Source organism: Perca fluviatilis, chromosome 22 (genome assembly GCF_010015445.1).
Source record: "Perca fluviatilis chromosome 22, GENO_Pfluv_1.0, whole genome shotgun sequence".
In the NCBI taxonomy this organism is placed as follows: Eukaryota; Metazoa; Chordata; class Actinopteri; order Perciformes; family Percidae; genus Perca; species Perca fluviatilis.
Window position 1 is genome coordinate 6,563,789 of NC_053133.1, and position 22,020 is coordinate 6,585,808.

Below are 22,020 nucleotides of genomic sequence, written 5' to 3' on the forward strand. Positions count from 1 at the left end.
TAATACTGTATCTGAAGTCTCTTTTATATAGACCTTAGTGGTCCCCTAATACTGTATCTGAAGTCTCTTTTATATAGGCCTTAGTGGTCCCCTAATACTGTACTGAAGTTCAGAAATTCAGCCTTGGTGCAGAATTACAGCCACTAGAGCCAGTCCCACAATGAGCTTTCCTTAGGATGTGCCATTTCTGTGTCTGTAGCTATTGGAAAGGTGGGGGGGAGGGTGGGGGGTGTGGCCTTGACCATCTGCCACTTTGCTCGTTTGAAAGCCATGATGTCTCTCTCTCATGGGTGTGCCAAATTCTCTGGGCGGGCAAAGCAGAAAAAGGGGAGGTAACCTTGCTCCTTATGACCTCATAAGGAGAAGATTCCAGATCGGCCCATCTGAGCTTTCATTTTCTCAATGGCAAAACCTCATGAAGTGACATTTTCATGCCTATCTCTGTAGGTCACTGCTCTTTTTATATTAGATGTACTATATAATGTTTGTCTATTTGTTTAATGGTTTTCAAATATTTTTTCCTTTTTTTTGTAACCACAAGAGGATGTTGGGGAGGGTTGGTTGGTTGGGTGAGGATCTGTTTTGTTTTGTTGTGTACTTGTTGTCTATTAAATACCAATAAAAAAGAACTTAAAAAAAAAACACCACTGCATTCTTCACTTACCATGATGCATTTTGATAGCGTCTTTCATTAGACCCTCCCTCCTTCATTAAAACCACATCTTTCAAACTCCACACCCCCAGTTTGTAACCTGGCTTTTGATTTCTGTTCAGTGCCTTAAACCTGCATTCTCATCTATCTCATTTCCAGCAGGGGGCGACTCCACTGGTTGCAAAAAGATGTCTGATTACGTAGAAGTCTCTGAGAAAATGACCGTACTCCTCACTTGACTCACTATCTCAGTAAACATTTTCCAAAAAAATGTAGGGTCTCACTCTCTAGTTTAAAATATTCTTCAATACAGCAGTTCATTTAGAAAATGATGGCCCTATTAATTTTAAATCAGAGAATAAAGCAGGGTATGCTTTAGGGCCCTGTGTTCATAAAGTAGCACTGAACTTGTTTTGTTTTATTTTTTACAGTCTATGCTTGAAGCCCGAGATAAGATAACCCTGATGACATCAGTATGACGTCATCAGGGTTGACTTGACAAAGCTCCTCCAGAGCCGCAGACAACATTATACTGTATAACTGTTTTCACATGCTGAATTGTAGCTATTCTTTATGACGAGTCAACAGACTTTGATGTTTAAAATTTGTGGGGAGCCCCCTTAATGTAATTAATGTATTCTTTATTAATCACACAAGGGGAAATTACAATGTAACCAGAAATCAGATTGACAATTACTTGTGTATTGATATAACGGAGGCTCAGCATTTATTCATTTATATATTTATGGATTTATCTTCACGTTTAAAAGCGGTGACGAATCCTAGAGTTCCCGATACCATTTAACAGGTATAAGAGAGAGTCAGGTGTCACATGAAAGTCTATTTTTGAACCATTACAAGAATGAATTTCTGAGCTCCTGTATCATTTGAGCACAAACAATTGCCAATATCTGCACAACGTCTCGGCTGTCTGCAACTTCAGACTAAAAACATGGGTAAATTGGTAATGGTGCCAGGCTTTAAAAACCATTATTGGTCAAACCCAATTGACCAGAAGAGTGACAAAGATTAGAGGACAAAGAAAGCAGATGCCAGTGTAATTCATGAACTCCAGTCTGAAAGGAAACAGAGCTGTGTACAGGGAATGCCTGCAGAGTACCGGCCACCAACCCCTACCGAGCAGGACATCACGATTAATGCCGTGCTCGTACCTGTTGAATCGTTTTGTACAGCGTTTTGTAGGCTTTGGGGGAGGTGGATTAAGATTAAGGAGGAGTGACAAATCCATATTTTCCCATAGAGACGGTTGTTCTGACCCACAGGTTAAGGTCACAGGAGGTAACAGAAGTTCACTTCAGGCGAGAAGGAAAACCTACATATTGTGTATAACCTGCGCAAATAAACCCCAGCCTTAATTAAAGTGAGTGCATGACTGGGTCATTCATAGCATGTTTGCAGAAGCTGTAAGTAAAAGTGAACTTCCCCCGTTAAATGAAAATAAGCACAAATAAACAATAATTACACAGATCCCTAACCCTTCATATGGCTCTTGCTGCTTAGTCACATCCTTCGAATCACTACCTTGGATAAACCCTAAGGGAACACACAGCTGAGGACCTCAGAAGCTATGACTCATGAGCCCATAATGTGACAGCTTTTTTAATGGAAGTCAATGAGAGGGTGCATCAGGAGTAATCAGCAGTGGCATGGCTATATGTAGTAAGATCTGTCTTCTTTTCTGAATGTTACTAAAAGCAGCTTAAATTGTGTTTGGTGTGAATCTGATGAAATAATTATCATAGCAGCAGATGCACTGATATTGACTTCAGTTTCAGAATGCTTGAAGAATATGTTTGATAAAAATAAAAAATGGGCAGCTTTATTCAGATATAGAACACAAAAATAGTTACTCGTAATGTGTTCTAAAACTTCCGTGGTAAGAATAATACTAAAACATTTGACACAGGACCATTTAGGCTCTTGCAGTGAAGGAACATGATACAGTCTTTACAAGCATCAAAAACAGGTTTACTGCGCTGTAAAGTACGCCAGCAGACAGTTGGTAATAGGTTTAACTCAGTCTCCCGGCACAGTGCAGTGGCTGCAAAAAATGTCACATCCACCAAGTGACTTTGTTTCAGTATTTACATACTTTTCTCTGTATGCAAAGTCACACATTCTGCAAATGTGGTGAGAAGATTCTAATTGATTCCAATATTGTTTCACTTTTGTCACATTTTTTTGACAAATGATTGAACACTTGGGCACCACAGCTGAATTACCAATGGTCAAGGGCTTGGAGCCCCAGACCCCGAACAACCCCAAAAGTTAAGTTTACTGTATGTGAATAGGTTTTTGATTAATTACAAATTTGTTTGGGAATTTGCACAACTAAAGCACTATTACAACTAAAGCAGATTCTGCATTATTACAAACTAACACAAGTTGAAGCTGCAGTAGGTAAGACTTATAAAACTAACTTTCTGTCATATTTGCTGAAACTGACCCTATGTTCCAGTAGAACTACATGAAGCAGGTCATTTAAAAATAAATCCGGCTCCTCTGGCACCACCTACAGCCTGTAGTGTGATTTGCAAAAATCCACAGCTCCCTGTTCAGATGCACCAATCAGGGCCGGGGGGGTCTAACTGATTCTAATAACATTGGAGATAAGCCAAGCTAGCGGTTGCCCCTTGTTTCGTCTGCGTGCTAAGCTAAGCTAGCTGGCTGCTGGCAGTAACGTCATATTCAGTGTTTAGATAAAAGAGTGTTATCAATCTTCTCATCTGATCCTCTGCCAGAAATTTAGTTATTTTTCCAAAATGTTGAACTGTTTCTTTAATGTGATCTATAAAAAAAAAGAGTTTTATTTACCAATAAGTTCCTAAAAACTTCAAATGATTAAACTGAGGGTGTCCTGTTAGAAAGTGGTTCCAAAACTTGTAACACTAAAAAAAAAACATGATAAGTTACTATTAAGAACATTTAACTTATTTTAAGAAAATACTTGAAGCCAGCTGGCACGGTGAGGAGGAGATATGTTCCCATGTAAGCTGGATACGTCTGTTTCAAGAAAAGTACCGTTTTCAGACTCCACCGTGGATTCAGTGCTTTTAAACGGGCCACTTTTTGCAGCGTGATGCCTCCCTCCCTCTCTTTCCCTCTGCTGGCCTCGGCCCCAGAACCGGCGTAAACCATCAACAGTATGTTCGCAGGCTCGGGCTGTGTACTAGGAAACATGAGCAGGGTGAGATATTCAGAGTCCCGGGCGGCGCGGCGCAGGCCGCTGGATAAAGCGGAGGAGGAGACGGCGCTCCGTGTGGATTGAGCTCAGGATCTCAGGACGGGAACATGTGAGCAGGGAATGGGCGACTGGAAACAGGATTATTGTTCTACACAGCAGAGACACGCAGGAGGGGCCCGGGACAGGTAGGCTAACTGACCGAGACACACTGACACACTGGTATCTGTTTTAGGTAGCCCAAATGGGCCGATAGGTTCAGCTTTGAAATGGTACTCAGGTTATTGAACCAGGGATGTAACGTTAGTGAAGGATAAACGCACCTAAAGCCAGTTTACCCAACTTTGAATGGACAGTACTGCTCTTTATTCTGACATTATTCTCACGACTTTAGGTCTTATAAACGACTACATATAATATAGATATGGATTCTAAATCCACTTCCTGTGTGATGTTTTTTTTTTGTTTATTTCATCACTGCATGGTCCTGGAGGCTACACATTTGGCAGCAGGGTGCTGATGGCATCACATCACGGTGCGTCTCCCCCCCCCCCCCCCGTGACACATTCAATATTCAACCTGCACAGAAATAAAATCCAAATTGAAAGTGATGAGAAAAACTAAATGTCACATTTCTGGAGCATGGGGGCTATTAACTGATTCGGTTATTAAAAAGTGAGAGCACCAACCTAAATAGACCATTCAGGGATTATAGCGACATGGGACAACCGTGCAGAAATATTGAAGATGCTTAAACTAAAATTCTAAAACACTATTTTTTTTAAACTAAAATCACGTTGTTGTTGTTTTTTACAACCTAGACCACCGAGTCCGTTCTGTAGTAAATTACATGTTATCCTCAGTTGTTTGTTAAAAAAAAATGTGGAAATTGTATTAAAAAGAATTGAGTGGAATTTTCTCACTTGTAAAACTTCAAAAATCAGGGTTGAAGCTGAGTAGGAGAAAAGCCATTCTTGTTAAAAGTAGTTTATTGCTGTGCGGCATTATTAAAATAAAACGATCCATAGTAGTTAGGCTATAATGGACCTGCAGTCTGCACTGATAATCATTATAAGCACTTTCCACTTGTTTTCTTTGCTCGTTTCCAGAAATAGCCTATCTGTAGCATGAAGTGCACACCTGACTGAGTGCAGTTATTTGGATTATTTAGGCTTCACAGAAATCACTTGCTACGAATTGGAATTGCAGCATGCACATGTTTACAAAGAGCGACCTTAAAAATGACGCATCACAACAGCGCATTTACGCACGGTCCGCCTCAGCTCAAGACCGTCTACATGGTTCATTCAGTGTATATGAGCAGGCAATAGTGGAAGGTTAGCTAATCACCCACACCACACTGAAGATGTCAAATTGTAATTTATCCGAGAAATGCGTGTTTCCAGGGCAAATATTAAGTGCTTATTTGGAGATACGTGTTGCTGATTTTGAAGGATTTCTTTCCCCGACCAAAGGTCATTATTTAGTTCACGACCACATCACAGTTTGTTAAGTATAGTAAAGACTCTTTCTGTAAAATATCCAAATTTGTTCCACAGGAGAGACACGGGCACACTGTGACAAATCCGAGGATTTTTTTTTTTTTTTTTAATTTTTGCGCATCAGAGAAATCGGGGGGATATCTGGCCAAAGATGAACACCATCGTGTTTAACAAGCTGAGCAGCCAGGTCCTGTTTGAGGAGAAGGCGAAAGAGGTGGAAATGAGCAGCAGAAATTATCTAGAAGTCATCGACGGGCAACATGCAGACCTCCTCTCCAGCAACCAGACCATCAGAGACAACCAGGCCATCAGACACCGGCGGAGCGGGTATGTTAACGCTGCTGGTCAGCATGTGTGGCTTTTTTTAACATGTGGATTAACTGGAGTCCGGGATTACTGATGAGGAATACGTCTATTTCACGGTCATTTCACTCAGCATAAATTAGCACACCGAGAGAGTGAACAACAATGGTTTTGTTATCAGAGCTCTGTGGTTATCTCTCCAACTTGTGCGCATAATTAAGGCAGGATATGAAATATCAAGCTCAGATCGGGCGTCAAATTCCTATATAATTAAATTGGTAATCTATGTATATGCATGAGCCACCTTGAGTTATAAAAGATAACTATTAATGCAATTTCGGATTGATAAAGTCGTTTCTGCAGATGTGCTTGAATTGCGCATTTATACGTACAAAAATCTGAAATTTACGCGCGGATTAAATAGCCACAAGGAAGGTCAAAAACTGTAACTACTTAGGCTTTACATATCAAGACAAACACAAACGTGATCATCCAGTCTGACTTTTTTTTTCATGTGGCCTTAATGCAACAGGATCTGATGGATCAGGTAATTCATATTTACCGTTTCCCAATGTGGTCCTCATTTAGGTGCTGGTGTTCACAGCTAATCTTAAAATGAATAATTTAGGTCAGCCGTTTGGTAGCTTTCTTGTAGAGGTCTCCATCTGTTTCCAATTATTAAATTCACCATTCAACTCTCTGTGTGGTCTAGTCAATCACATAGAGGCCGAGTTTTTGTTTTTTTCCGAACATATATATTTTGTTAATGTTATCTATCTGGGAGCAGGTGTAAGAAAACATCATGTAATTCTATTATTATTGTTATGTATTATTTGTATGCCTAGAGAGAGAGAGAGAGAGAGAGAGAGAGAGAGAGAGAGAGAGAGAGAGAGAGCGAGAGAGCAGAGGGATAGCAGGGACCTTCAGATTAACTTCAGAGTAACTTTCAATAATAAAAAATAATAGGAGTCAATGAACTTGTGGGACTGTACGGTGTCACCTCAAGGATAGCATCGGTTCTAGGGAAGAACATTACATTATTAAACAGAGGTGTGTGCTTGTGTTCGAGTGTTTAAACCATAGTTCAGAACACAGAGGAAAATGTCCTTTTGGATGTTCATACTGATCTAGATTACAAGGAAAATATTTGTAGAACATCAACCTCAGGCAGACTTGAGGTTGGACTAAAATATGTTACATCTGCAGTCATGGAGCTTTTTGGTGAGATAAAGAGGGAAGCGGCGCACAGCACCATACTGACATCTACAGGTTCATAAAACCTGGAACGAAGGTGAGGCTGAATCCTTCACAGACCAGAAAACCAACAGCCGGCTGTTGACGGAGCACAATGTTTTTGTTTGTTTCATTGCAACGTGGTTTGTGGGACACGCAATGAAAATAAACTGCAAGTGGCCGTGTATTTCTCTCTCTCTCTCTCTGCATCTGTCTGCTTCAGTCTCTCTCTCTGTCTCTCTCTATCGCTCTCTTGCTTTGTGTCTCTCTCTTTTAATCCAACCTCTCTTATCTTAATTGCAGTGCTTTGGGTGAGAAAATTGCATACTGTATAGAGTGTTCACTTTATGTGCCATGACAAACCAATTCAGACTACATGCCGGTCCACCCAGGACTCCACTTGCAGCTGCACAACATCGTTTGGTTCACTTCAATAAACACCATAATTGTGTTTCTCTTTTAGGGCTTTAAACCAGATTTTAACTTTAATTTGTGAAATGAAAAATTGAAATCTAGACTGTTGAACGACCTTTTATCCTGATATAATGAACACATGATGTTAATGATGAATGCAGTGTCAAATCATCTTACACCTATGAAGAAAGGCTTAATCCTGCATGTGTATTTGTTGGTAGATTATAATTTAAAAAAGTCATTTGTGAAAAGAACACGTGCAAATGTACAAACAGTCCAGGTTAAGATAAAAAAATAAATAAATCCCCATATAGTGGTATAATTCACATGGGCTAGGGCTGAACGACTAGTCGTTTTCAAATTGAGTCGTGTTTTGAAAGAATGCGATTAGCTAATCGTGACGACTGCGATAAATCGAATGTGAATATTTAGTTGAATGGTTGGTGTAACTATTTTCAGTGGATTTTCCATTTGTTTTTTATTACTTTATTTAACATAATCCTAGAAGGTGCAATATGTAGATGCTGCTATTGAAATGAGGCATATCAGACATTTCAGTTTACAGGAAAGTAGATATTCTTTATTGGAATTGTTTTTTACTGTTTTTTCACTATAACTATAGCTTTTGTGATAAATGTTCTGTGTTTGACTTTTCAATTTTCAATGCTTATTAAATGAAAACACATATTGCTGGCAATTCATATCTATGTTCTCATCCTTGCATAAGAAAATAGAGCCGTTTTAGTGTCTCATGGTATAATGCTCCATGACTGATGATGTTGTATCTGTTACACAGTGAATATTGAACTTTAGCTAAACTTTTATTTTTAAATCACATATCGAAGCGTAATCGCAAAATCTGGCAGAACAATTGCAATTCGAATTTTGAAATCTATGTACAGTGTGCGATCTGGCTAACTTTATTCTACCTGCTTCTCCTGTTATGCCCTGCTGCACCCTGCTACACCCTGCTACACTCTGCAGTGCCCTGCTACGCCATGAACTACTATTTCTAGTCATAGTTCCATTATCTTTATTGTGACTATTATTGCCACTGTTCATCACACCCCCAACCGGCACCGTCAGACACCGCCTACCAAGAGCCTGGGTCTGTCTGAGGTTTCTCCCTAAAAGGAAGTTTTCCTCACCAACCAAGGTTTCATCCTGAGAGGGAGTTTTTCCTCGCCACTGTTGCACTAAATGCTTGAATTACTGGAATTGTTGGGTCTTTGTAAATTATAGAGTGTGGTCTAGACCTACTCTATCTGTAAAGTGTCTTGAGATAACTCTTGTTATGATTTTATACTATAAATAAAATTGAATTGAATTGAATTCTCCGCAGGGGTCGGCCCAGTGGCGGTAAAGTGCGGCACAAGCGCCAGGCCCTGCAGGACATGGCGCGACCGCTCAAGCAGTGGCTCTACAAGCACCGAGACAACCCCTACCCCACCAAGACGGAGAAGATCCTGCTGGCCCTCGGCTCGCAAATGACCCTGGTCCAGGTGAGTGCTCTCTGGTCTTCATCACTTGCTGGTCAGGCGATAAAGAAAGAGAAAAGTAGGTATTTATAAAAAAGGTTTTTCTGAATATTCATGTGGCCATGAGTGTGATCAGTGAGGAAAAAAGTAAAAATTAGATTTTTGTGGTTGAGTTTCTGTCCAATCAGGTCTTAAAGCTGTTTTTTGACTTGAATTTGTAATAAGAAAGTGAATAGACAGTGTTTTTGCATCTTGAGCTGATTATTTTACAGCTCTCGTGCAGTTGTGGTACTTTGGCAATTCTGTTCATTGGTTATTGGTTATTGGTTATTGGTTAACATTTTTTGGAGTTTGACATATGACCCCTCTATTTGATCGCTCTCGTCATATGGCCAACAAGTGATTTTAGTTTATTATACTGCACTATACTACTTATACTATTTTTTAGAGGTACGAACAAGTAAAACAATTCAGAATTTGGGATGAAAATTAAAAAAAATCTTAAAAACAATAAACCTCATTTTATGCAGCAGAAACATATTTTCTTCTTTCTTCTCCTTTGGTTTGTCTCTTAAACCCTCATATTTATCTTAAGTCCCTTCGATGGCCCCAACCCGCAGGTTGGGTATCACTAATCTACTATAGGTGTATATAAATGCAGTAAAAGTAGTTATAAATACAGGTTTCTTATACTTCATACTATTGCACCCTCTACTGATAATACAAGACTACAGTGGACAACTTGACTGTAGCGGCTGACAAACTGACCGCCGAGAGGAAAACCCAGTGGTGAATAGGAGTGTGTTTTGTGTCTGGCACTTGCGGCTGTGTGTGTACAGTATCATCTGGCTGACAAGGTCACTGATACGGCCTCAGAAAGTCTGCGGCGGCTTTTTCGGGCCGCCGGCCACGATGCTTAATCTGGTTCTCATTTTGGGAGCCTGATGGAGCTGTTTGTTTTGGTGAGGGCGAGCAGAGTGCAGAGGAATGCTTTTTATTGGACACCGGGATGCTGTGCTGCGAACACACACACACTCAAAACCCTCACACACGCACACAGGTTTAAGCTGACACCCAAATACCAGCAGCAGCAGCAGCAGCGCAAACGTCAGTGGATGAGCATGATGACAGGCAGGTACATTTTTTTTCATCAAATTTTCCAACATGAAGGAGATTCTTCTTCTTCTGCCAGTACATGTGTGAGTTTAAAAAAACAACTTTTAAAGTTATTTTTATTGTCCTTTTATTCTCTATTGATACAGTTTGTTTTGCTGAGACGAAAAGTCGACTAATTGAATTTCATTCAGTTGATCAATCAAACTTTATTTATAGAGCACAACCAAAGTTGACCAAAGTGCTGTACAGAAGAATAAATAAAAGACAAAGTACATAACTCACACAGATTAAAAGACATAAAACATGAGAAGACCGCCATACAATAAAACAATAAAATCAATAAAAATCAATATGTCAACGTCAGGAGTCAAAGGCCAAGGAGAAGAGGTGGGTTTTAAGAAGAGACAGTGAAGAGGCCTGTCGTATCGTTCCACAGTTTAGGACTTGACCGACAGAAAATTGATTGATCACTTCAGTCATTTTACCCAGTAAAATGTCTAACATTCTGTTTCTAGTCTCTCAAATGTAGTGGAGTATTAGAATAAGCAAATGTAATGGAATATCTTTTGGTTATGGACTAATGATCAGACATTTCAAGACATTACCTTGAGTTCTGGCAACGTGCTGGATGTTTTTCACAACTTTGTGACATTTTATAGACTAAACAATAATAGATTATTCGACAAAATAATCAACACATGATTAAATATGAAAAAAACTGTCAGTTGCAGCCCAAGGTGGCATTCTTTCTTTGCCTATCCATTCATGGAGCCCAAGAACGACCCAGTTCTTCCACTGTTTATTCCAAACAAACCAGCGCTGCCAGTAATGTAGAACGCATCACTTCCTGTGCTTTTTCCCCTGGAAACACACACCTGGCACCAGGTGTTTAAAGCAACTAAATCTGTCATGTTTTAGCAAAACAGCTCCTTTTTTTCCCCCATCTAGACGTTGTAAATTATTTTTTTTAAAGTTTGTGCTAATACGTCGGTGCCATCTCTCCATCACCGTTGAAATCCCTCGGCGTGCCTGCATGCCGTCTCCTCTACAGTACATAAAGTACAGACAGGCCACGGGTGAAAGAGAGAAAGTTTGGCTGCCGTGTCCCCCCCCCCCCTTTTTTATCTCTCTGGGTGTCATCTGAGCAGGCGTGCCATCCTTTCTCTCTTCTCTCACCCCATTGGCAGCCATCTTGCCTCCAGTCCTCATTAGCGAGCCGTCCCACGCCTTGCCTCGTCTCACCTCGCTTCCCCTCCGGCCAAGCCACAAGTACTAGATGCCGCCTGGAGTGCCACAGCGCTGGGCTCGAGACAAAGGGATGTGGGATGGTCTTAGTTAACAAGAAACACGATACTGGAAGAGGGGATCAAAAAAATAAGTACTCTAGCATAAGGCCCCTGTCCCAGCCCCTTCATAAGCCGCTTGAAGTCTATTGAGCATGAAAAGTTATTCTAGTATAACATCTAATGGTCTCTCCTCCCAGTGAAAGGAAGAGCGCCGGCTCAAGTGTCTTTTTTATTGCATCTTGAGGACAGTGTTGGAAAAAATGTATTATTGGAGGGAGGCTGTGCGAGTCCAGAATAAGCACGGGGGACGTACATCTCGGTCGGAACATTAGTTAATGAAACGTTGCGTTCCGTGGCTGTTCGGCATTTGGAGGGTGTTAAATGTTTCTATATGGCATTGATACAGAAAAGATGCATGCTGGGGTGTCTCTCTGGAGCGTCTGGGATGTTTCTCAAAGCTGTTTCAGAGCTGCTCTGCAACCTGACTCTGGTTCTGTCTTTTGCCTTGGCCTCTCTTGGTTTTTCTCAATGAGACTGATGGCAGGCAGAGAGCAGACATTTTCATAGTCAAGTCTTTGTTTTGCCATGAATGCGGAGGTGTTTGGAATAACATATGTTTCAATTTGCTGTGTCTTCCCACTTCCTTCTATTTCTCTTTCTCTCAGGTCTCCAACTGGTTTGCCAATGCCAGGAGGCGACTGAAGAACACGGTGAGGCAGCCAGACCTGAGCTGGGCGCTCAGGATCAAGCTCTACAACAAATATGTCCAGGGCAACGCGGAGAGGCTGAGCGTCAGCAGCGAGGACAGCTGCTCAGACGGTATGGCTCGACTGAACCTTAGCAGTAACTCCTTCTCTCTTCCAAGTTCCATTCCAAATTAAAAGAGGCTGCTAAAAATTCATTATTTATTCACTATTCTTCATTATTAATACATATTATCATTATCTGTTATCTTCTTTTAGGCACAACAGCAGTGTTAGTTATCCGATTTTTCTCTGTGACCCTTGACCTCTTTAGTTGTGGTTGCCTAATGAGGGCCGAGGAAGTTTGGGGTTCTACGGTTCTCTTCTATCGAAACTTGCTCTAGATGAAAGCCGAAGCTACATTAATGTCCTTCAATTCACATCTGAATATGAATCATTTAATTAGTTTGATTAGCAGGATTTAATATAGCTATTCCTTTTATAAGCACTATATAATACTATTATAAGCTCTTTTTACAAAGTGATCATACTTGTATTGCCCATCGAAATTCAAATCTAGCATTATCACATGAAAAGAAGCCAAAGGCCAGGCCATCTCCCTCTGTGCACAACTTAAAGTAGGCTGATGCTATGCAGAGCCATGTTCTGGGTGTATATAAATGGCGAGTGTGTGACCCAGCCGAGAGACACTAAGGCCGGCGGGCGGCGACACGCTGTCATTAGGACACCCCGCTGAGCCAACCTCTGTCTCCCAGCCTGCAATCTCTGTCAGCCGTGTATTTACAGCAACTACCTTCTTCTACTCACTGTCAGCACTGAAAACATGGTCAGGAAACAAAATAAAAATATAAAACATACATACTCACGCAGTGAGAGAATGAAGAGAAAGGAAGAGCGCTGTGGTGTAAGTAATCTCTAATTACATTTTTTTGAGAAGGAGAGGCCAAACGTGCGGCTAAAAGAGGAATGCGTGCATGGTGTTTGCATTGTGTCCGCCACAGGCCACTGTACCACCGGAGGCTTTGTATATCTCCCTGACTCTTCTCCCTGTGACATTATGGTTATGAAGCTACCCGCAGCCTGCTCTCACTTCTGACCCCATGCGCTAAAAAGCCATCCATTATGTTTTTAAGCTTATGCTTTTGTTCCAGAGGCTATTTATGGGGCCAGACCTGACCCCTCTGACTCGGCATACATTCCTCTCACTGTCCTGAAATGGTCCAGCTTGTTTTGGATCTGGAGAGGACACACTGTCATGGAGGCGTTTTAACAGGAAGTTTTATTGGAAAAGGTGGCAGACCTAGAGTTTAAAGGACACTATTATGGGATTATAATGATTAGATTTAGTATCGCTTGTGTGGTTTCAGAGGAGATGCTGAGGCACTTGCTGTACTTACCTCAGACTGCATAAGGAAATGAGAGCAAGTATGCTACCTCCATGTGTTTCTGATATGTGGGAGCTATAATTTTAGACTGAATCAAAAGTCCAACCAGCCCAAATTACAAAATTACATTCTTGGCAGGGAGAGTATCTTGAGTGAACTTCTCCCTGATTTCCCTCCTGCCAGAGGATATCTGGTTTTTCAGTACGGTGTTTTATCTCTCCCCCGCTGTTTCTTTCATCAGGTAGAGACCTTTGCTTTAATTCAATCTCTATGGCCCTGCGGCCTGGAAATTATTTATTTCTGCAGGGAAATAGAGGGGGCAATGTGGTCTTGATGGAGAGGAAATAGGCTACCATCCGTTACGCTTTGGTAATGCGTCCTAAATCTCGGCTGGGCTTTCTGCTCTTGAGGCGATGCCAACAATAGGGCAGGAGCGCCAGGTTGAAATCTCCCTGCCCTGGTATTTAGATTCAAGATTAGCTCAAAATAACTAGACTGTGAGTCAGTGGGGATGAACATGCTGAAGTTGGTTAGATTTAAACTAGAGAATTTTCTTAAGATAATGCGTGTGATTGCTATGTGCTCAGATGCTGAGAAAACTGATTAACCTTAATGTATTGACAGTTTGCAATACATTAAATAATATATAAAACTATATATTGCAATACAATGGCACTGAATGGGCCTCCATTGGCTTTAAATCATTACATAACTAATAAACTGTACATATCATCATTATGAGATCATGTTAATCAGCATGCTATAATCAACATTTTAAAACTTGAATGGAATTTGTACTGTATACAGGTGCTGAGATATAACTACAATGGATGTCTATAGAGACTGCTTTTAACTATTAAGAGATTAGTTTTATTAACAGTTATCAATAGGAAAAAGCATCCACCCATCTACAAAGAATTACACATGATTTGACATATATTTACAAATCAAATGTGTCTTGTTTTCCAGGAATAGCTCATTACATCTAATACATAAAATGTTGATATACGAACACTATATGTAGATTTTTGATGTCCAGCTGAGAAAAAAAGGTACAGAAGGAAAAAAATAGGAAGAAACATGCAAGGCAATATGAGTGTGAATGAGTAAAAATGCTAGGAAAGATGTCCTTTGCTTTTGAAATGTATTTCTGCATTGCATCTTAATTATTTTCTTGTGATTTTCCCACTTGATGGCGTAGACGGGGACAACCCTCAGAGGACACAGAGCGGCCCCGAGGAGCTCAACAAGCCCATGTATCAGAGCGTGATCAAGAAGGAGGGCTCCTCCATGGTGGGCATGGGCATGGGCATGGGCATGGGCATGGGCATGGCCATGGGTATGGGAGCGGGACTGCGCTCGGCCGCCTCACTTGCCGAGGACTATGTGTCTCCACCCAAGTACAAGAGCAGCCTACTGCACCGCTACCTGAACGACTCACTGCGCCATGTCATGGTGGCCAACGCCGTCATGGACGCTCGCAAGAGGAACCACTCCGGCTCCTTCAGCTCCAACGAGTACGACGACGAGCTGCTCTCGCCGTCCTCCTCCGAGGCTGAAGCGAACTTTGTTTATCGGGCTGGTAAGGAGCCACATTTCTTGCATTCTTTCCCTTTAAGAGTCTCCCTTGCACACACGACATCCTGCACTTTTGCTCTTTTTTTGTCCCCTCCATCTGCACATTTTGTTTTAATTCTTGCAGCTGGTCCATTATTTCTGTCTGTCTGCCTCGCTCTATATTACACTGCTGCTGCCTGCTCACACTGTTTTCTTCTACCTTTCTACATTTGATATTGCGTTTGGTGTTGCCGAATGTGATTCCTATGACTACTGCCTTTAAAAAAAAAAAAAGCTGTTCTATTAGATTAGAAGTGAGGCCTGGTGTGTCCAAAACACTCACACGTTCATATATCCACAGCAGAGAAGCCCATGTACTGTCTCTTCACACTCTCACACAAGAACACTGGCTGTCTCTCGCCCACTCCAGCCGAGCAGAGAAGGAATTCCCCCCAGCCTGCTCCTCTGACCAGGCTTTAGCAGGCCAGACACAACAAGGCCATGTGGAACATGCTCACTTTCAGACTACTGTTTGGCATGCCTTTGATCCTGCCATGAGGTCCTGCTGAGAGAGCAGGGGCAAGGCAAATGGGCTGTGTGTTTTTGTGTGTCGGCAGACTCTGTGTGTGTGTGTGATCTGTAAAAGCATACTTAAACTTTTTTTTTTGTGAAAATCACCTTTAAAGAAAAGTAATAACAAAAAAAATATTAGGCCACGCAAAAGTGGAATCTCTTGATATAGGTCACTTGTCGTTTAAATTATTGCTGTCGATGTTCTTGTCTTCGGGCTGACATTGCTCTCGTCAGAAAAAGTAGTTTTCTGTCATTAATGTTTCTGCCGAATGAAAAACACATTCCAGAGTGAGATGAAGCCAGATGAAGTGTTTCTTTGGTTTTGTCAAAGTGACAGCTTTATTGTCCCTTTTTGCCTGGATGTGTGTTTTTGCACAATAGCATGTTCTGATTCTGGGTTTTGACACCTACTGTAGTTAAATAATCCTTTAAAATATGTCGCCTTACGGTCTTTATTAATAGCACTTTTATTTTGGGACTCTTTGTTGTAAAGCAGTTAATTACAAGCTGGACTCAACATTGGGAACTTCAAAATCTATGACAAAAAAAAGATGTGCAATTGCAAAATGTTGTAGGAAATGTAGAGTAGATGTGGACAGGAATACATTAAATGTAATCACTGTAAATCATATATGAATTCAGTAGAATCAACTAATTGTTCATGATTAATTTAATGCAACTATGTTTTACTATTCAACTTAGAATCTTTATTTTAAGACAATTTCAGAACTTCAGTTGAACTTGTGTTACTTTAAATTATGAATAGAATGAATGTGTTCACCCAAAAGACCCTTTTTTTAATTTGAAGAAAAGAATACATGATGGAAACTTGATATATGTCCTGTTTGTGAACACAGTTACTGGGAGCAGGATCATATTTCGTCTTTGTTTGACTTTTCAGTAACTCGTGAGCCGACATTGAGACAATTATTCAAGATGACTTCAGTTAATTCACATTTTCAAGGGAGCAGGGAAACTTGTGTCTTTAAGTCGAACCAGCTAAAAAATGTTTAACAGTGATGTAATGTCACCGATCTTCCCCCCTTACTGTGAACGTAGTGTCAGGACCTTGCAAATCACAGAGCGAGCTCTTTCACAACGCTTCAGCTCGCAACTCGTCTAAGCTGCTAACGATCAAGGTCAGATCTGTCCAAGTTCTTCTTCAGTTGAGAACACTGGGGCTTCGTTCAGGCGCACTTCACAACCAATAGTGATGTTTTCACTTTCTGTTGAGTGTGGGCAGGACCGCGAGGAGGCAGATGTGAAGGTGTAGGTGATGGAGTGACGGAGGACGGGGGTTTGTGCGGGGAAGAGCAGATTTTTATTGTGTTTCATTTAAAGCTCCTCTTATGGACAAATGTGTTTCATATTATCTGAGCGCCGAAGGGGGGTGGGGGGGGGGGGGGGTGGTATGAAACGCATCAGCGGCTGCGACGGTTGCAATCCTCCTGATCGAAGAACTTGAAACCCTGTGACCTGAACGAACATCGGGCTTTTTCACATCGAAACACCTGCTGGGACTCACAGATGGAGAAAGAAAGAAAGAGATGGATAGACCAAGTGAGACTTATAACTCCCTCTACCAGGTTTTAATAAGAGAAATCTCCCCAAAAAAGGATTAATTCACCTGGCTGGCCTGCTGTTTTTAATATAGAGTAACTATTTTATCTCTATGGTTAATATCATTTCTTGGCGCTGATGTGTCCCTCTTGGATTTCTCATGCTCTGGCACTTTTACAGAAGCGTTACTTTGTTACATGCAAGCGAAGCTTTTGAATCCACACATGGAAAGTTCTCCGAGGCGGTGTTGACTCATGGGATCGAACACCTGCAGGGGCCCTCCGATCCAATCGCCCAGTTGAACAAACGAAACGAAAGAAAAGTCGAGAAAATTACATTGTAATTCCACATCTGATCTCGCCGACACAGACCGAGCAAATGAAAGAGGGAGGCAGAGAGAAATAATTTTAAGCTCGGGTTTGCATCATTTCCTCTGTCGACTTTTTTTCTCACGTGGCTGCACATTCCAGATATTTTTTGTAGTGAACGCATTCCTCTTTTACAAATAGTTTCATTGTATTTTAATAAGAGAGAAATGTTTCCCTTAGCAGCAAAGTCCACATAAATCTGTACTTATATCAGTAAAACAGAGAAAAAAAGACAGAATAAATCAGATCAATGACCCGTCTGACAGTTTTAGTCAGTACAGAGGAAAAGGATTCGAACTGAAAAGAAAGATCACAAACGGTGTCTCTTTGCACATTCTTTTGACGAATCCATGCCTGTAAAATGATCGGGATTGGTCAAAGCAAACCATCATTCCATTGGCTAAAAGTCCAGTAATGGGTCAGTTGGCTGTTGTGGCCGCAGCCTGAGCCCACAGTGTTATCTGTGACTACAGAGGGCAGTCAGACGTGGCAGGAGATGGAGAGTGTAGATTTACCCCAGTGGAAAACTACACTTCTGCTGGCTTGAAAGGACTCTCTCACACACACACACACACACACACACACACACACACACACACACACACACACACACACACACACACACACACACACACACACACACACACACACACACACACACACACACACACAGTCACAGTCATGTGCCATTCACAGTCCTCATACAAGCACATACACACACACATCCAGTACAAACAGCCACATGCACACACACCTACAGTCTAAAGCCTGTGGGGAATTTCATTGAACACAAGGAGCAGTAGAATTCCATCACACATGCCAGGGGTTTCATGCCAAATTACCCTTTAATGGGATATTAAATGGCAGGAATCTGGCTCAATGTTTTTCTTCTTGCTCCGTACCAGATTTCGCCCCGTCCGACATCATATAGATCATTATACGCCAAATAACTTCCAACGTTTTTGCGGATGGAGGCTGAGAGATCTCCGTCAGACATTTTACACGAGGTTGACACTGGTACATTTTCTCAGGTTCTTTCCTTTATGGACTCTGGTTACAGCTGAGTACAGTAGTCTGATGGTGAGCGTAGAATGCTTGCCAATTCTTCTATTGATGTGGAAAAGTACTGATAGCTGAAAGCAAGTCAGGGGCCACCAGGAAGTTTCCAATAATTAGATTTGTCTGTGCCTCTTTCAAAAGTGCATCTATTAGGTTAAGATAATGAACATTTTTCTGAGTCATATTAGTGGCTCTGTAAGCTAAATGCTATTGTCAGCATTCTAAAATGCTCAGAATGAAAATGCTAATATAGTATCCAACATAACATTGTTCCCCCTACTGGCCCCTTGTATATTTTTTTGGGCCTGGAAAAAAGAGACAAAAATTGTTAATTTATTAATCATAGGCCTATATACACTGTATTGATTCATCCAGACAACAAACAAAAAGCCTATTCTGCATCTACAAATAGAAGTTCAGTTTAGTTGGATTTGTGATTCTTAGTTATTATATAGTATGCTTGTTATATTTTAGGATAAAGGCCAGAGTAAGGCTCTATTTACATTGTTTCAAGGCAATGACACGGCTGCCTTCGCTTACTCTTCGTAATCTCCCAATGTCAAGAATGATGTTCGACAATACATCAGTATTGTGTATTTTGGTTGTCAAAGAGCAATACAAACTTTTATAATATGGTTTTTGGTATATATGTTTTAGTTCTTAAATCATGTGACATAGCTTATTTGCCACAATGTTATGAAGAGGAGAAGACGTGCTCAACAGGCAAATATCAGATATTTAAAATAAACGTGTTTCATTTTAACAAAAGCCATTTGATATGTAAGTGTGTTTCCTCTTTGTGTTAATATTGTAGTAAGCTGAATATGCCCCAGCCATGTTAACTGGGCCATTTTATATTTCAGTTTGAATTGATTGTATCATTTCTGACAGCACTTGAACGCAGTACTGGGGAAGCTGACTGCAGTTAGCTAGCTAGTAGTTTCGCTTTGCCAGTCCTTCCTCCACAGCGCTGCAAAGGAGGGTCTGGCTAGTCCACACAGCATTCCGATATGGGAGAAACACATGCTCTGGTTTGTTGGCATTTCTTTCTAACACAAAGAACACATGAAGCAGATAGAAATGTCATTAGTTTAGCAGGTAGGCCTATTTGGTTGTAATGTTGGAAACATTTTGATCCCATGAAGGCGCTACATGATAAGTCAGTTATACTGTTCATTGAAAGGGGGGGAATGAGTTAGTGCACCAAATTTCATGGCAATCCATCTAATAGTTGTAGAGACATTTCACTCAAAACTACAAATGTCAACCTCTCGGTGGCGCTAGATAAAAAGTCACCGGATCACCAAAGTTATGATGGTGGTGCCATGCCACTTACCTTGCACGGCAGCTGGATTCTCACGATATTACTAGATCAAACGAGAATCTTCACACCACATATCACACAAAAACCATCTTCAAGTAATTTGTGTCTGAACTACCAGCTCACTGGACCAATCAGCATCCTGTTAGAAGCTACTGGCAGCTACGGGCGAGGTTTAGGTGTGTGTGACAGCCGCTACTATTCGATCAAAACAACAATGGTGGACGTGATAGACAGATGGTTCATCCAATCACCTGCCAGGTATTTTTTTATTGAAAGTGCCTGCCTTTTCCAAACAGTTTTCAATGACGGCTTCTCATATTGTTCTGTGTAATCGACCAACATCTAAGTCAGAGTCACCTTTATTTTATAGTATTATAGTGACTTATTTCTAAGTAACTGTGTGCTGTTCAACACACAGTTTCCTTAGAAATACATTCAATGAAAACAGCAGTGTTTGACGGCAGCAGTTGAGATCCTAAGGGCCTTTTTAGAATTAGGTCGTGGTGAGTGCCAGACAGTTATTGAATCCTGGAGAGTTCATTGGCACGTAAGGAGCTCTGGAGTCATCCAGGTTAATGGAAGAAAAGTAATCGTAATGTGGAAAAAAAAAAAAGGTTTCGATTTCTTGTCTTGAGGTAGACAGGTAGAAAGATGTGATGGTTGTTCACGATAAAAAGAGATTTCTGTCATGGCTGTTTCATATTATATAAATAACACATAACAAGACACTTAACTGGATTTACTTTACCATTAATGTCTCTCTTGTTTCCTCTACCAAGAAAAACCCAACTGTCGTTATTTATACAGCAGCGTTGTTGAGGGATGGTGGCTGTTGTGTCTGATTGAGGACTCAAATGTCACGTTCACTGACTGATGAACAACGTTGTGATTTACTGTAGGCCACAAAGCGACAGGAAAGACAATGCTCGACGCGAGGCCGCTCGGTGACAATGAGCCACTCCCGGACAGTGATGGATGAGGACTCCTCATCTTAGGAATCCAGAGATGTGGATAGACTGGCGACGATTTGCTCTTTCCACAGTTTCATAGGAAAGGCGAAAGGGAAGACAGAAAGAGGAGGGGCTTGGGAATGTTGTTCCAAGACAGCAGCTTTTGCCAAGACTTACTGGGTTCAGGTTGGGCTTTAGGAATGATTGTGAAAGGGATGAGTGGAGGGAGAGGGAGGCACTTGTTCCATCCAGATCTAGAGTTGAGTTTATCCAGCAGTGGCCTGTTAGGAGAATAAAGACAGCATGGTGGCAGTGGCTAAGAGACACAGAGATGGTGGTCAGAAGAAATGAGAGTGTGCATGTGCATAGAGGTAGGGAGAAGAGGAAAATCTGTCATAGTGAGGACAGTTGACTAGGCCTCAGGCTGAGGCGAGGGTAAAGTTCACGTTCATATTTTTCATATTTTATTTATATTTTTGCACTTACCCCTAGTGGTCCCTGACCATGTAAATCATTTTTGTTCGAATATCCACCTCTGAAACTTCTGTCACTGCAGATTTGAGTATTTTTAAATGTTTATTTGTAATACTCAACAGTAGGGTGTCTTTCCAAAAGCAGTGTCCCTGTTACGATGGATTATCCGGAGACCTGTCTGTCAACTTCCTAAATCTTAAATTCAGATGGATTATTCTCAATTATGTTGAAAAATCAAAGTCAATAGTTTTATGTGCAGATTTGCAGATTCATTTTGAACTTAAACCATGAATGAAAAAAAGTATGGTAAATGGTTAAATGTATTTCTTCCATGTTGTTCAAAGTAAATTGCCTCGAATTTTGTTCAAGGACAAAAAAGGCACACATTTATCATATTTGTTTGCTGCTTGTTACTTTACATTGAAAATGTCATAAAAATGTAGTGAAACGCTATTCAAATGTACTGCAAAACAATGTTGTGGCACCCTTAGTAACAGGGTAAAGGGACATTGTTTCCAAAAAGACAAGTACATTTTTTTCAACTGTGTAAGAAGCACAAGGTTTTGGGATATTAGGGTGGGGAAGGAAATGTGAGAGGCCGGTAATCTAAACTATCTGAGTGGCAACATATCACTAGGGGTATGTTGAAAAATGTGTTGTGAAAATTATGTAAACTGACCCTTTAAAGCCAGTTTAGAATGACGACTTACTGTACATTGCAGATAATGCACAAAAGGTAATGATTATACAAGAAGTTAAACCCCCTTAGCGTTTAGCGTTAGAAACATATTACTCATACCCCAATACATATGTGCACAGATGTTACCACCCTGGTCAATGCATGCTTATGTGTCAAAATAAGAGCGTTATATCACATAAT

At 41.0% G+C, this 22,020-nt stretch overlaps 1 protein-coding gene across 2 annotated transcripts in view; it reads left to right on the forward strand.

Annotated features, from left to right (window-relative positions):
• The first annotated feature begins 3,941 nt into the window (after positions 1-3,941).
• mkxa (mohawk homeobox a) overlaps positions 3,942-22,020 on the forward strand; it is a 26,301-nt gene continuing 8,222 nt past the window's right edge. Inside the window, exons 1-5 of one of the 2 annotated variants that reach the window (XM_039789540.1) lie at positions 3,942-4,042; positions 5,414-5,683; positions 8,649-8,808; positions 11,852-12,005; positions 14,477-14,857. In XM_039789540.1, coding sequence (XP_039645474.1) covers positions 5,508-5,683; positions 8,649-8,808; positions 11,852-12,005; positions 14,477-14,857 — 871 coding nt within the window. In that variant the 5' untranslated portion in view covers positions 3,942-4,042; positions 5,414-5,507. The remainder of the gene's footprint in view (positions 4,043-5,413; positions 5,684-8,648; positions 8,809-11,851; positions 12,006-14,476; positions 14,858-22,020) is intronic. The other variant, XM_039789541.1, reaches the window with a different exon arrangement.